Below are 15158 nucleotides of genomic sequence, written 5' to 3' on the forward strand. Positions count from 1 at the left end.
ACGCACAGCGTCAAGTGCTGGGACTGCTGCCGCAGGGTAGTGGCAGGGGCACTGTGTAACCAACCTCCTGCCCCGATGCGCTCCCACAGCCCAACGTGAACAGGATGACGCTCGGTTACGGCGCCTCCGTCCTTGGTGCTCCGCTTTCTCTCCACGTGCGCTCTGTGGTCACTCACCGCCTTCCTTTAAACAACACCGTTTTTTCCAGCGGCAACAGTGCCTGCCCAGGCTGACTCCCTGCAGCGTACCAACCTCCCGGGCACGTGCTGCTCCAGGCCTCGGCCATCCTCCTGGCCCTTCTCCCATTAATAAGCTAACGCCATGTCACCGCTTACGCAAACATTACACGCTTACTCCTCCAGCTTACTTCCTCACACCATCGATTCACCTTTTTTCCCAAGGCTGCCCCTTCAGGCTCCCACTTGCTACCGTTCCTACATAAACCACCTAGGGTTTGCGGCTGACAAGTGCCTGAATCCAGACCAACCCCTTCAAGACAAACGTTTCTACCACTTTCTTCAGTTCACAACCATGTCACCGTCGCAAGGAGCTGGATCCAGGTCTCTCGGCTGAGACGCGTCAGGAAAAATGGCACTTTGTCTCACACTAAATTCAGACCCTCAACAAAAGAAATGTAGATGGGCTACCTTACAATGTACACACTGCGCGACACTTTCAATACCGTGCATCAAACCAAACATATTCAGGTTAGAAAGCAAATTCACAGACGGGGCAGTTATTGCAGAAGTCTGCATTTCTGGCTTGCGCTTTTGCATGCCTTCCGTTCCCCGCTACAACAGGGCTCTCTCCGCAGGGCTGTCAGCATCAGCAGTCTGCTTGGAAGTATCAATGAGCTTCCAGGAGAAGTTGTTTGCATCATTTGGATGCATCTCTAACAGTAACACATCAGTCCTTCCCATTTATATATATTAATCTATACTTGTTACATACACTCACACGCTTTCTGAATTTTTGCCTTGCCTGTCTCAAACATTTTTCAGCTTGACGGAGTTCTTAATTACATTACATCTTTGGCCCATTCCAGCCTTCACCTCCCTAGGTATCATGTTTCTTTCCTTTTGGCTTTTGAAGGCCTCAAAGAAAGTTGCAAAACTGGAATTTGAGTAAATACTGTATGAAGAGTACTTTCCATGATGCCTTATGTTGAGTGAACTCAGTATTTCAATTTACTGAATACATCCTAAGAAAATTTTTTAAAAAAAATTCTTGCTCTAATATAACTGACCAAGAAAGGTCAGTCTAGCAGCAAATTTTACCAGCACATAAAAATTCCATTATGCATTAATAACACCTCATTTTCATTACGAGCCTTAATATTAGGCACTTGCATGCTGATAACTCCATAGATAAAAAACTCTAACAACTTCACTTGCAAAATAAAGTGATCATGTTTGAATTATAACTAATACATCATGTCTGCGTGTATAAAGTGATGAAAAAACAACACTCCATATTTCCACACAAATAACAGCATTGAGGCTTCCTTGTCAAACATATTTAGCACTACAGTAGCAAGTAAGTGATCCTCACACACACCCATTTTGTTGTCCCAGAACAATCCAAGTAAAGATTAATTTTTTCCTGTTACAACTTTACTTGCCATTCTGTGTTTGACTATTTTTTTAAGGCTTCCCCAGGCTTCAACAGTACTTAAGGTTAAGATGTTTCTGGGAAATTGCTGTGCGTGTGGATACAGGCATGTATAAAGACAAGAAACTTCTGCAAAGTATTATAAGGGGGTTTAGGATTAATGTGTTCCATGTGCAGTGTAAGCTGTACTTCCTGAATTCTCTGTTAAGGGAAGAGAAGGATCTATTTGCTTCATTATCTTGTAAAAAAAAGAGTTTACTACTTACTGAATAAAGGATAAAATCACAGACAACTGAACACACCTGTGGTTCACTGGTGCTACACACCTAGCAAAACATGCAAAAGGCAAAGCCCACGTGCAGCATCTGCTCCACTACCTTGGGGTACAGAGGGGATGGGAAGCAATGAAGTCTTTTACATCCTGTTATCATCCCGATTCATTGCACTCAGTCTCTCACCATCACAACACTGCGTGCAACCTCTGTTGTTAAAAGACACTGAATATGTTTCATGGAGGGTGGGGAGGAAAGGCCATTTTCCAAAAGAACCCGTATATTTCCCTTGTGGTTGTCCTGTGTCTTCGTCAACCCCCCCCAATATTTAGTTTTTGCTGACAGCAGCTTGCCTCAAATGCTATTTAAATAGCATTTAGACATAGCAGTAAGACATCACAAGACATATGCTATCCTGAGATAACACACACCTCTGAAGTGCTGTTAGGTGTAGCTGATGCCTTCAACTGCCTGATGAATTTGTTATCTCAAAGAAACACAAGGTTTGGGAGTGTCTTGTATTACAAACTAAACCCAAATTTAGTCTTAAAAAAATAATAAAATAAATCAGTGATTTTGTATCCTTTCAGAAAAAAAGGAGACATCTGACTTGGAGTAACTACCCCTAACTTATAGCTCCCAAATAAGACTAAAATTACAGCTGTGATATGACAAAAAAAAAAAATCATCATTTTAATGGCTATTTATTTTTCTGTTATTTGAAGCAACAGAGATAATGAATATCTGAGGTTTGAGATTACCAACCTGGAAAACAAAGTTCTAAAAAGTAGGAGGGCAAATCTTCCCCCACAGGTCCTGTACAAGGAGGATTATCTCATGCTCTAAATCCATGTTAAGTAAGCACCCATATACAAGTTACAATAAACATCAATGGAGAGAGTACTCTTGTCTTTCACATGGACACTTTCTCAATAGAGATTCTGCACTTTAAAAGCACAAAATGTTGGATTTTTGCCCTTAGCATCACTAAAGCGTAACCAGATCCATTAACAGAGTAGCCACACAAGACAATTCTCAGACTTGCTCCTCCCCTATGTTTTATCCCCTGTAAAGTTTGATATGCAATTTACACTGGCATCGATTACAGAAAATAAAGATTTCTCTATTCTTCTCTAACCTCAAGCCATTAGGTGCCAAGTGGTTCAACAAAGCAGTTAACAATGATTCCAACCTGACTGCTCATATGCTTAAAATCAAGCCAGCAGTTACGAGTTTTGCTGGATCAGGGCCAAAGCATTCAGCAATTTGCCAGTTCAAACCCATGCTGTCTATAAACAAGGAAAACAAATTCACCATGAAAATAAGTTGCCTACACGTTTACAAATCGACTCCAGGCCCTGAGAGTAACGTCTAGATATAAGTCACAAAATATGGCACAGTAGCAGTCACACACCAAGTGCAACACGGATCCAAAAGTCTGATTCAAGGACTAGGGCACTGAAAATTACAATGAAAAACTCAAAGTTTTCTTCCACACTTCCTGTAAAATTCACTATATGCTTTTCACCTCCCCAAAAATCGTGATTTGCTGCTGATAAACCTTGTAGGCAATCAAGAGAAACTGAGAATTAAAAAAAAATTATTGATGCTCTCACAGTGAAGTGTTCCCTTGACTGCAGCTAAGTTGCTCTTGACTTTTACCAGTATGACTGGGCCCACTCAAGTTAAAGCAATCCAGTGCTCGAATGAGACTACTGGGTTAAAAAGTAATAAAGTGAAGTCAAGTGACCTGGTAAAACTTGTATTTGTAAAACGCACCTGCAGAAAACAAATTCTCTACCAACACTAGGCCAAACCGCACCTTACTTCTATACCCTGTGCAGCCCTGGGACTCCACCAGGTTTCAGCTCCCACAGAATTTAGCCCGCCATATCCACTGAGAGCATCTGCTGCGAAACCTAATGGGTTAACAAAGAAACCCCGACTTTCTCAGTTTAAGATGAAAGAAGGGCAAACTGTGAACCATAATGTTAAGAGCAGCAAAAAGATTCAACATCAAAGACATCTACACAAGTCTCTCTTTAGCAGTCATTTACAGATCAGTAGAATCCCACTTAACACAGCCCCAGCGCTAGGGAAACATTTGGAAATCAGATTAAAAACACTACCATTGCAATTTTCATTGCCTGAATATTGTTTTACTAGCTGGGGGGAAAGCAGTCCTCACTCACTAATCAGAAACTGCTAGAAAATAAAAACACTACTCAATGTGATCTTATGACTATAAATGTCACAAAGCAGTACTTCACATGCTATAGCTTGATGTAATAGAAACATCCAGTACCAAGAAATACCAGAATTGCTAAACTGGCTTTTACAAGGCAGCAATGCCAGGGCAGGTGTCAAGACGTGAGGATTTTGAGAAAGCCAAATTATTGTGCAGCTGGATTCCCAAGTGCAGGTTCCTATATGCAGTTGTTTACAACACTTGCTGAAGAAAAGCTAAAAGCCTACTATGAAAACTGGAACCCCTGTGCAACTGACATAAACGTAAAGGGGTAGTTTTGAATGCACAAAGGAAACCAAGATGGCTAATAGCTTTCCACATCCTTGCAAATATTTATTTTTTTTTTTAAATGCTACTGTTTGGTAAGCATGGAATGGAGATTGGCAATTTAGGAAGGACTAAACATAGACACAAACAATCCTTAGAAGCAGCTCTTGTGTCAACATTTCCAAAAGCTGTAGAAGAAGTATGAAGAACTAATCTTGCTTTGGGCATCTTACATAAGCTTCAGGGCAAAGTTTATCCTACTGTTATCTACCTTTATGAAACCACACTCACTTCCTTGCTTTCTAACAGATAAAATAAAGGCTGGGTAAACCTATCTCTCTATTAGCATCTTGGTACAAATTTTCTTCCAAGCTGAGCGATGCTTTAGTTGCTTACATCACAGACCTACAGTTACAATAAACTGTATAAACAATACTTCTGTCTAACTGTGTCTCTTGTTACTGTATAAGGTAACCTGCAAAAAAAGAACACTAACAATTAAAGCTAAATACAGTAGAGGTATCTTTAACATGCTGTATCAAAATACCCTGCACAAAACTCTTCGGTACTTAAATGTTTAAGACCCCCACTGAAACGTTTGCAAGGAACAAAAGCAGTGCAACAGTTGGATTAGTAACTTCGAAATGCTGCAAAAGAAGTTTTCTCTGAGCAACAACAAAGGCAATCTCTGTTGTGAGAAGTCATTCATCTACTGAAGTATCTCAAGCTTAGCCAGCAAGCCTTAGTTCTGACTTGAGCTGACTGTGTGTTATCTGTTCCCTATCACCCTGCCTCATTGCGAGAGGAACTTGAATTACTGTTGAACACTCTCGCTGGCCACCCACATTACATGAGACACAGTAAAACAGGACCAAGTAACACAGAGCATGGTAATCAGGAACATAGTGGAAATTACCCAAGATGCCTAGAGGGCAATCGTTAAACGTTCCTTAGTATGATGTCAGGGTAATGTATATCATTAATGTGTACAGACTGCATTATCCCAAAGCACTGCTGCCCTGTTCCAGTCAAACACTTTTTGCATGAGCTTTCTGAAGCACAGCTCCCACCATCACCCTAAAATAAAGCACCCAGCAACTTCACACATGTGACATACCTGTGCCGAGGGACAATTTTAACCGCACCTCTAGATACTCTTACAGCTCTTCTCTCTTCCTCTCCCTCAATATACATACACTTCAGTGATTCTGGCTGCCATAATTTTTGTTATCCATTTTCTTAGCATGATCAGCATAACATCTATTTTGTTCTGTTCCCTCAGTTCTTTCCATTCATATCAACGCACAGTTAAATGACAGCAAAAAGCTACTGCTGATGGCAGCACCACAGAACTATACTCACACACAGGAGGTACCCTCTGCAGCCCTGAAGAGTGTACAAAAGTGCAAAGGGAAGGGAAGAGGAAACAAAGTGCTGCTGTGGAGATCCACATAGGCCTGTACTGGCCAAAAATGATGCTCCAACCCGCAGTGCTTTGCAGAGAAACTTCAGATCATGAGAAAATACCACACCGCATGTGTCTTTGCTATGTGCGTTACAGCAACGTAGATATAAAAGAGAAATTTCTGACTGGTATTATTAGGTGCATTCAAATTAGGCAACTGATCTAGTCCTGATCCACCAAATTTGCTTTAAGGAACAGTTCCAACTTTGCAAAATCCCAAACAATGTCTAATGAATCTTACTTCTGGCAAGCACAGGGTCGTTGCCTCTGACCGACTTCACCAACGATTTGAATCATCACCTTGCTGTATTTGAAAATCCTGGCATTGATCCCACTGGTGTTAACAACCAAAACAATTAGTTGGGGTTGAAAAATCGAGGGTGTTTTATATTCCAACAACCACTCCTCAGCAATGCCAAAATTAACTGGTGAAGTATGTAATCACAGTGCAACATTTTTATCTTCATGGTAGGGATCTAACAGAAGCCACCAAGACACTGTTCTTCCTTGAAACTACCTCACTTCTTGGAAGCCTGGGGTAGGAGTTACCAATTGTCCCACACTGAGACATTCTCCAATTTTTGTATGCTTATTCTGCAAAATAAATATCCTAAGTAACTTCAACATACTTAAGACTGTACACATAGAACAAGATCTTCATTTGGTCTAAAATGTCCCAACACAGCCTTCAGTGACATTAGACTGTGGGATTTACAGTAAGAGGAAGTCTGGCATGAGAAGTATCTAAAGTATAATTATTTGATTAAGACATATAATAAATGTGTTTGATTTTCAAATAGTGGAGAGAACTTCTCTTGCACACAGAGAAACATTTTTTTCATATAAGCAGAACAATGAAGTCTGGTACGGGATACTGGCAGCTGCGTTTCATGCACTCACTTTGACAACAGAAAACATTTACTAAGACTATCTTTCTCTCTTCTTTGGAGGTACTATAGTTTTTTATTTTTCTATTTTCACTTGCTTAGCTATTTTTTTTCTTACTGTTCCTCTCCTCCCCCAAATTACAGCCTCACCTTTTTACTGGAAAATTAAAGCAACTCTGGACAATTCTTACTTCTGATTTATTTTAAATCAAAAGCCTGATGAAATTAAGTATTTTTTGTTGAAGTTCCAGCTCTTGGATTTGTTCTAATTTATCTCTGAGCAACACAAAGTCCAAATTTATGCTTCATAAATCTCTCCTACTGTTGTTCTTTCACAAAACTTACTAATCCCATTATGTTTCTATTCAAGCATTCCCATTTACATATAGGATTTTTCTTATAACATGCCTGGGATAAATGGTACGTGTTACATCCCCCAGTTTGTATAACCTGTAAGCAATTCACAGGCAGCTGTCTCTTCTCCTTCAATTTAATAATAAAGATACTAAATCAGTGTCTGACCATGGACTTCTAGGAGTTTTTTAAAATGTAACAAACACAAACAAAGAGCTCCAAAATGAGGCACAGGTCTTTGTATTTTGGTTTTGGTGTTTTGTGGTGGGATTTTGGGTGTTTTTGGGGTTTTTGGTTTTTTTTTGCTTAAGCTAAAACCAAGGAAGGTGCTGAGAGTTCAGACATTTTAGTAGTTCAGTAACAAGCCGGTGGGTCTACTGGCAGGTGTGAGGGAGGCCAGCTCGTGCTGCTGTCTCCCATTCACGTGACTGCTCCAGACCTTCTGGTTTTCTCACGGAAATCCTCTTGGAGTTACCCACCTCCCAGTGTGGGGCATGAGGAGCCCTCAGGCCTTCAGGTCAAGACACCCAGCACCCTGGCACTGCCTTGGAGGGTCTGAACCCCAATGCCATCCCCACACCTCTTTTCAGCCTCCCCTCCTCTTTGAAACCTCATCGCACGGCCCAGCTCCCTCCACCAAGGTCTCCTCACCCAGGACAGGCCTTCCAGCTCCTCTCTGCCTTCCTCCATCCCCCTTTCTCTCCTCCCTGCACCCTACTCCCTCCTCTTGTCTTGCCCCTTCATGGAGCTCATCTTCTTCTGAGCAGGTCCCGCTATACCACCAGTAATTCCTGAAACAAGTCAAAATGTGGCCACACACTGCTGTTTTGTATGCACTGCTTTTTTTATATCTCGTGTGTGCCTCATCCAGTCAGACTAGGAGCTCCTTGGGCCCAAAGGTGTGTTTGTACAGGGCCCAGCGCAACACTCCTCGCTCGCCAACAGCCCCCTCCTGCATTAGCCAGCGTAACAAAAACAGCATGTGTTGAGTAAAAGTCAATGTCTCTCTTTAAAGCATTTCAAAAATCCGGAGGAGTCTGATAGAAGGAAAAAAAAAAGGAAAAGAAAACGGAGAGAAGAGGCAGGAGAGAAAGGAAACAAAATGGAGAAGACAGTTTTCACTGGAAGCAGCATTCCCTCTAAGGTTCAACACCCTCTCCTTTCCCTGACATCCTTCCCTGACGAGGTCAGGCTAGAAGAAGCAGCGTTTCTCTCCTTTATTCCTACAGAACAACCCTTTTCTCCCCCTCACCCCCCACCCTAGACTATTTTTAACATTTACTTCCTGCTTAATCTGGCGCTTACATACAAAAAGAAGTACGACCTTTATGGCACTCCCCTACCAACTGCAGTAGCACAAGCCTGTGCTCTTACTACGCCTGTGCCGAGCGCCAAGTGGTATTTAAATCGTTTTCACTTTTCTTCATCTTCCCACCTGCCAGCAGCAGTCACAGCCTCAAAAAAAAAAAAATTATACTTCCTTCTTCATTTCAGGACTGAAATAGTTCATAGTGCCCAACGTAACAAACGGTAACACCCTCACTGCTAAACACACCATGACAATGAGGGGGGCCCACGTTGAGCCTTAAAAATACTAAGCACCAAATGCACACAGGCTGAGTTATTTCTTTGGCATACCTGAAACTACCTTGTAGTTGAGAAGCTGAAAGGTCTAAAAACTAGAGTATTTTCCCTTCCACTTTTATCAACATATGTGTAATTCCCCTCTACTCTCTGTCATAACTCTGGTTTGGGAGGTTTTTTTTAAGTTAAAAATTAAAAATCACCAAAAAAAGCCTCAGGTTGGGGAACAACTCATAGGTGGTTCAAACAGCTTTGGATGCAGCTTCGTGGAAATCCAGGTACAGTTTGCTAGTGGCTTGAATGCCAAATAAAAACAAAGATTTATGTGGGGCAGGAAGACCTCCAAAATATTTAAAGGCTGCTCTTAACAGAGCTAATGTGCTCTAAGCCACCTTTTCCCACATGGCTGTCACACAAAGGAGATAAAATGCAGGATGTGTGTATCTTTGTGTGACAGTTAGCATGCGGTACACCACCTATGTGACTCTAGAAAACTAATTTTTACCCTCCTTCCAACAAGATGGAAAGCATTTTGTAACCAGCTACCTTACCCGCTGGGCAGCTGATAAGCTGGGTTTGCAAACGCTACCCCCATGCCTGAGAAAACATTATGTAGAGTACTACGTGCACAGCAGAGGCAAATTACCGATGAGTTAAGTGCAAGGAAGTGCCTACCCCGGGGGGTTCTCAATCCCATTTCGCATGCAAGGTGCAATTCTTGCTCTTCTCCCAATAAGCCCTCTCCGTACTTCCCCAGCCACCCTCAGCCCCAACACATCTGCTCGCCCTAAGTGACGATGGAGGGGCATTGCCAGCTTCCCTGCTGCAAGACACTGCGTGTCAACAGGACTCCGCAGATTATTAAGAATTAAACGCGCAAAGAAGCGCTTTCAGCTGAGCCAAGGCCACAACATTCAATACTTGGCAGTCTCAAGGCCCTTTTCTGACCCAAGATAACAGAGTAATGCGTCAAGGGGGGGGGAAGTAAAGATATGGAAAAAAGACAAAAATACAGGTCTTATATAACCTTATGAGTAGCACAAGATTTTTCTGATCACAGCCTGCGTAAAAATAATACTGTAGAAGGCATATCAGGAACAGGAACCGAGAGGGCTGCTTGCTCTCCTCCACTGGGGAGAGATGCTGTCCATGGGGCTGGAGCACCGCTCTCAATGGAAAAGCTTCACTAGCAGGAATAAGTACAAAAAGCTGCAGCAGAGGATAGCCAACTGCAGCACTTCTAGGACAAAATGTGCTTCAAGGCCACACCAGAACACCCGATTTTAGCAGAAGCGTACCTGAGGGTGGAATTTGGCCTATATTCTGTACACCTTAAGTTTCTGTTCGCAGAGCAGGGAAAGAAAGCCTCTCAAGTTGAAGCAGCAATCTGTAGAAGAGTAAAACTAATCCTACAGCCTGCTGGACAGCAGGACCCCAGTCCTTTCAGAAACAATATAAGGGCAGTGTCAGTAAATCTGCATACTATAAAGAGAAAATTGAGAAACTTAAGTCTTGAACATAGACCTATGAAAACTCCTTAAAAAAAAAAAAAAAACAAACAACACACCACCAAACACCAACTTTCTTTTGAATCCAAAAAAAATCTGTGTTACTTATGAAAAATTTTCACTCCATTGAAGTGATTTTATTTAAATGAACTCTATTAAGAAGCAAGGGTAACATTTCTCTTGGTCATAAGTTTAAAATGTTTCTTATTAGGCAATTTACTAATTGATAAGCTCTTCAGCTGTGACGTTAGCAAATATAAAATGCAGCAGCCACCCTCCCAGTCAATCAATACAAACACATCCCTCTGCCAAGACGCACCTTTACTTAGGCCCATCAGGTCGCTGCTTCTTTACAATTTAAGAAGATAAAGACCAATTTGGCACCCAAAGAAACAAGTTTCCAGGTGCTGGCTAGTGACATTGGTTAAACCTTAATTCCTGTGAGAGAAACCACTGTGTGGCTTTAACTCTCACCTTTCACTCCTGCAACAAGGGCTGAGCTTGATTGAGGCAAGAAGCGGGACAGGCAAAGAGACAAGATGGCTCCTCTTGTCAAAAATAAAGTGCTTAATACAGAGAGTGCATAAGAACAGCTTCCCTATTTGAACATCATGTGCAAAAGTGTTTTGGTGTTTTCAGCCCGTCTCCGGAGAGATGGTTTTCCATCACAGCAGTTTCCATAAGGGCACTGTACATTACACCAGTAAAACGTGGCAGCCCCATTTAACTCCAGACAAAGCTGCAGTTTTATCGCTGCATCTTATGTCAACTGTACCAAGGTATTTCAGATGGCAGCAGATGGATTTTCACACAAAATAAGCATGTATGCTCGCTCCCACAAGGAACTTCGTTTAAGTGTGCAAAATCCAACAGCAGATGGGAAAGCCAAATTTTGAGTCTTTTAAATGGACAAATAATCATAGTGAAAATATTTAAGTCAGCTTGTCGCTAGGACTATTTGGAGTTGTGGTTTATAGAAAGGGCAAGAAAGCATAAAAAAAAAAGAAGTGGAGTTCTTGGTTTAATTTACATTTCTGTTCTAGTGTGCACTCAATTTGTCCATCAGGGACTTAATCCAAGATGTAAGAAAATCAAGTTTAGGACCATTCTTGTAAATTTAGGGACAAACAGATGGGTTTAATTTTTTACAATTTCAATCCTTTGGAGCTCTCTTCTCTCTATGCCTTACATTTTGAAAGTTATACTGCCAAGCAGTGTCGTCCCCAACTTTAGTTGTCCTAAAACCATGGGACTTTCAGGAAAGAAACTTCATGACCAAAAAAAAGAAAAAATATATCCAACATTGCTTCAAAACTTTATGAAAAACATGTAACTATTCATACATAATTCTGGAAAATGTTGCTTTGCTGCTGTGGGCTCTGTAGCCAGGAGAAAGCGCAACATTATACAAAATCCTGAAAAAAAAACAGCTAATTGAATAAACCCACTCTTCCACAATGGTGCAGATTACTTCATCCGCGATGGTCTTGAAAATGAGTTTAACTCTACAGATAACTACGTTCTTTACAACAAAAGGAATTAAAAGAGAGGAAAAGACTCTTGTTCACCAAACAGAAAACAAACAAAAAAATAGCGCAAGGCTAGTAAGGAAAGAATGGTTAATCTCACATTTCTAAGAGGGTATTATAAACAAAGAATGGTGAACAACAAAAGTAAAATATAGAAAAAGAAAAAGATACAAAAGTGCTCAGTGGTGTTCTTTTAAATATTTACGTTGCTGCTATTTGGAGAATAATTTGTTCCATTTAGTAGTGTTGGGCTCAAAGGACTGCTTTAATCCAGAGAGATTAATTATAGCCTTTGGAGTTATAAACACAATTTGGGAAGCAAAGCAGAGAAGAGGAGAGAGACGCCTCTCACGCTGGCGATTAAGAAGTTTAGGCGCTTCAGGGCTACACCACACGGTGCCTCACTGCACCTGCACGCTACAGGCAGAATGGTGCACGGGACGCCCATAAATCGGCAAAAAACAGCCCCTCCGAGATGTCCAGGGAAGACACTACCCTACAGCGTTGCTATAGGCAACTAAGATATTTCTCAGATGTCCTTCACCGAAATAGAAGTTCACCTGCATCTTATGAAGATGTTCTCTGATCTCGTTTTTATTACCTGCACCAGAAATGACGAGTCTCCATGCCAAGACAACCCGCAGCACTCAGCATGCACAGGACCCCATCCACACTGCCCTTAAACCTCTTGCATGCTTTCACGCATCTCTCCCTCTGATCATCCCCGTAGCCCGCACCGGGAGGCACAGGGACCAGCGACAGCGAGTGGGACAAGGCTGGGAGCGATCTTACCTAGCGAGGGGTCGGTTGCTCCCTCCTCTGAGCTCTCCTCAGCCCCCTCCTCCCCCAGGCCGGAGGTAGCTGAGTCCTCTGGGGCGGATGCCGAGCCGGGGGTGCTGGGCCCACTGACGGATCCTGAGTCCCCTTCCTCGCTGCTGGAGCCGTAGCGTTCGGGCTGGGCGGCCGTCCCCCCCTCGCTGCAGCCCCTCCGCTCCTTGCGGTGCACCCGGGAGTGCAGCACCATTTGGTGGTAGGTGCGGAAGATCTTCCCGCACTCGAAGCACTCGGTGGACTTGTTCTGGGCGGCCCGCCGGCTCTGCCTTGAGGCAGGACGGTAGTCCAGGTCGCCCTGGGCCAGCGGGCAGCTCTCCCCCAGCGGGGCGCCGCCAGTTTTCTCTGGGCGCCCACTGGTGCAGCTCTTCTTCTTGGGGTTGCTGGAAGAGCTGGGCGAGTCCTGGTCTCGCTTGCGCTTCTCCTGGTTGACCAGGATATACTCTCTCTTATCCTTGTCGTAAGTCACGTCCGCATCCGCCAGGGCCTCGTCCCATCCCACATACTTCACATACTCAGAGGGCTCGACTACTTTTCCTTTGGTGGCCAGCTGCCAAGCTTGGTAGCTACTGACCGGATCCAGCTCAGCTACTCTTTTCCCAGGCTGTCCTCTTGTAACTCTATCCAGCCCTACAGATGGCCTTAGATTGAGACACTGCAAGAAAAACTGCTTCGTTACCGAGGAGCTTAGGCTCCCGTCCATTAAGCCCTCAGCTTTATCCCCGGCACTGCCCCGCTGCGCTCGGTAGTGAACAGCATTATGCGCTTTCAGGCTTTCCATATTTGTAAACAGATTTCCACACTTGGTGCAAACTTCGTACAGAGACAGGCCCGTCACAATCGTCTCCTCCTGTATCACGTCATTGATAGTGGCTATGAGCTCCAAGTCATTTTTTGGTTTGTTTTTGCTCCCGGTCTTGGGGCCATGTGACTTCATGTGGTTTTTGAGAAACCAGGGCTCTTTGAATCTCCTGCCACAAATGTGGCACCCGTGATCAAATGACCCCCTGTGCTTTTTCATGTGAGCTTTCAGGAACCAGGTCTGACTAAAGGCTTGACCGCAGACTTCGCACGGGAACTCACCCGTGCTCAACTCGCTCTTGCAGTTCTCAGCATAGGCCTCCCCGTTTGGGACCTGAGCTGTTATATGGTCCTTCTCTACATGGTTTAACAGTGTCTCCTCCCTCAGGGTCATGTAACTACACAACCTGCACTTGAATGGTTTGTGGACCTGGTGCAGGTGCTGCTCGAGGTCCTTCTTCCTTTCAAATTTGTTTTTGCAGAAGTTGCACTGGTAGGAGGTCAGCTTGCCATCCTCCTCGGCCGGCGCCGTCTCCGTGACCTCCTTCTTGCTGCTTCTCAACAAGATCTTGCTGCTATCTACCTGAGCGGTACCGTTCAAGATTTTGTTGCAGGCGGATGTGCTCTTAGTGGGGCTGGTGCACCCACCCAGGCCCTCTGAAACTCCCATCTCCCCCAGCTGCGCCTCTCCCATCTCCACCTCATGCCCCTGACTTAAAGTGCCTGTTCTGTGGCTACGGATGTGGATCTTCAGGTTGCCCTTTTGGGAAGCTCTGTGATCACAGTAAGGGCATTTGTAGGGCTTCTCACCTGTGTGCTTCCTCATGTGCTGTGACAAGGAGCTCTGAAAAGGGAAACTTTTACCACAGATGCAGCAGCTGTGGCACATGGTCTTGTCAGCGTCCATGTCATTCTTGCTTAGCTTGCCTGGGCTGGAGGATCTCCGTAACTCCATTTCTGCCTCTCTACTACGATCCATCTGTATTACTGCAACATTGGGTGAGCGGGGCAGAAGGACAAAAGCATGTCCGGCAGCAGAGGAGGGCTGGACTGCGTTTTCAATCATACGGTTCTGCAGAAGGATGTTTTATTGCTTCATTCTCGGGGTAACGTTTCTCTTCTCAGCCGCTCGAGAGAGTCCGAAGCGCCAATTTATTTCCCTGTGCTCTGTAAGCGGATGGCATAGATCACCTGAAACAAGAACAAAATCACACAAATGTACAGAAATTGTGTAAGTAGATTCTTAAATATATTTAAACCTACTCATATTTTTAATTCAACAGCTTCCATCACTCACCCCACATCCAGAGGCGTACTATACTACAATCTATTGCACCAAAAAGCAGCAGCTTCTCCTTTTGCTGATGCTCTAGACTTCAATGGCAAGCATTCAAAGTATCATTAATAAACAAGTAAAATCCAAAAAAGCAAACATTCATTTCCATACACAGACATCACAGTGTCTTTAAAGAAGTGCAAACTTTAAAAATATTTTTTATTTTAAAACCAGGCAGAAGTGGCTAAATATACACCTTAAATGAGGAAAACATTTCTTGAGGGAGTTATTACACTTCAAATCCGTGGCTTTACCATCATGTGTAATTTCATGTAAAATACTTACTTGCCAAAGATAAAAGGCTTTCCTAGAGACTTTAGCAAGTATCATATTCCTGCTCGCAACTGCATTACTTTGCGGCTCAGACAGCTCTGCTGTGCTTGATGTGGCATGCACAGAGCAGGCGCAGAGACTGAGGACGCTCAGTACTTTGATTAGAAAGAAAACAAGAATCCAGACCCTGAC

The 15158-nt window shown here is 43.4% G+C and overlaps 1 protein-coding gene across 1 annotated transcript in view; it reads right to left on the minus strand.

Annotated features, from left to right (window-relative positions):
- Positions 1–14423, minus strand: part of ZNF516 (zinc finger protein 516) — a 56972-nt gene extending 42549 nt beyond the window's left edge. Inside the window, exon 1 of the mRNA XM_009885868.1 lies at positions 12518–14423. Within this exon, the coding sequence (XP_009884170.1) occupies positions 12518–14423 (1906 nt within the window). The remainder of the gene's footprint in view (positions 1–12517) is intronic.
- Between the last annotated feature and the right edge of the window lie 735 nt (positions 14424–15158).

This window comes from Charadrius vociferus, unplaced genomic scaffold, assembly GCF_000708025.1.
Source record: "Charadrius vociferus isolate BGI_N301 unplaced genomic scaffold, ASM70802v2 scaffold195, whole genome shotgun sequence".
Taxonomy (NCBI): Eukaryota; Metazoa; Chordata; class Aves; order Charadriiformes; family Charadriidae; genus Charadrius; species Charadrius vociferus.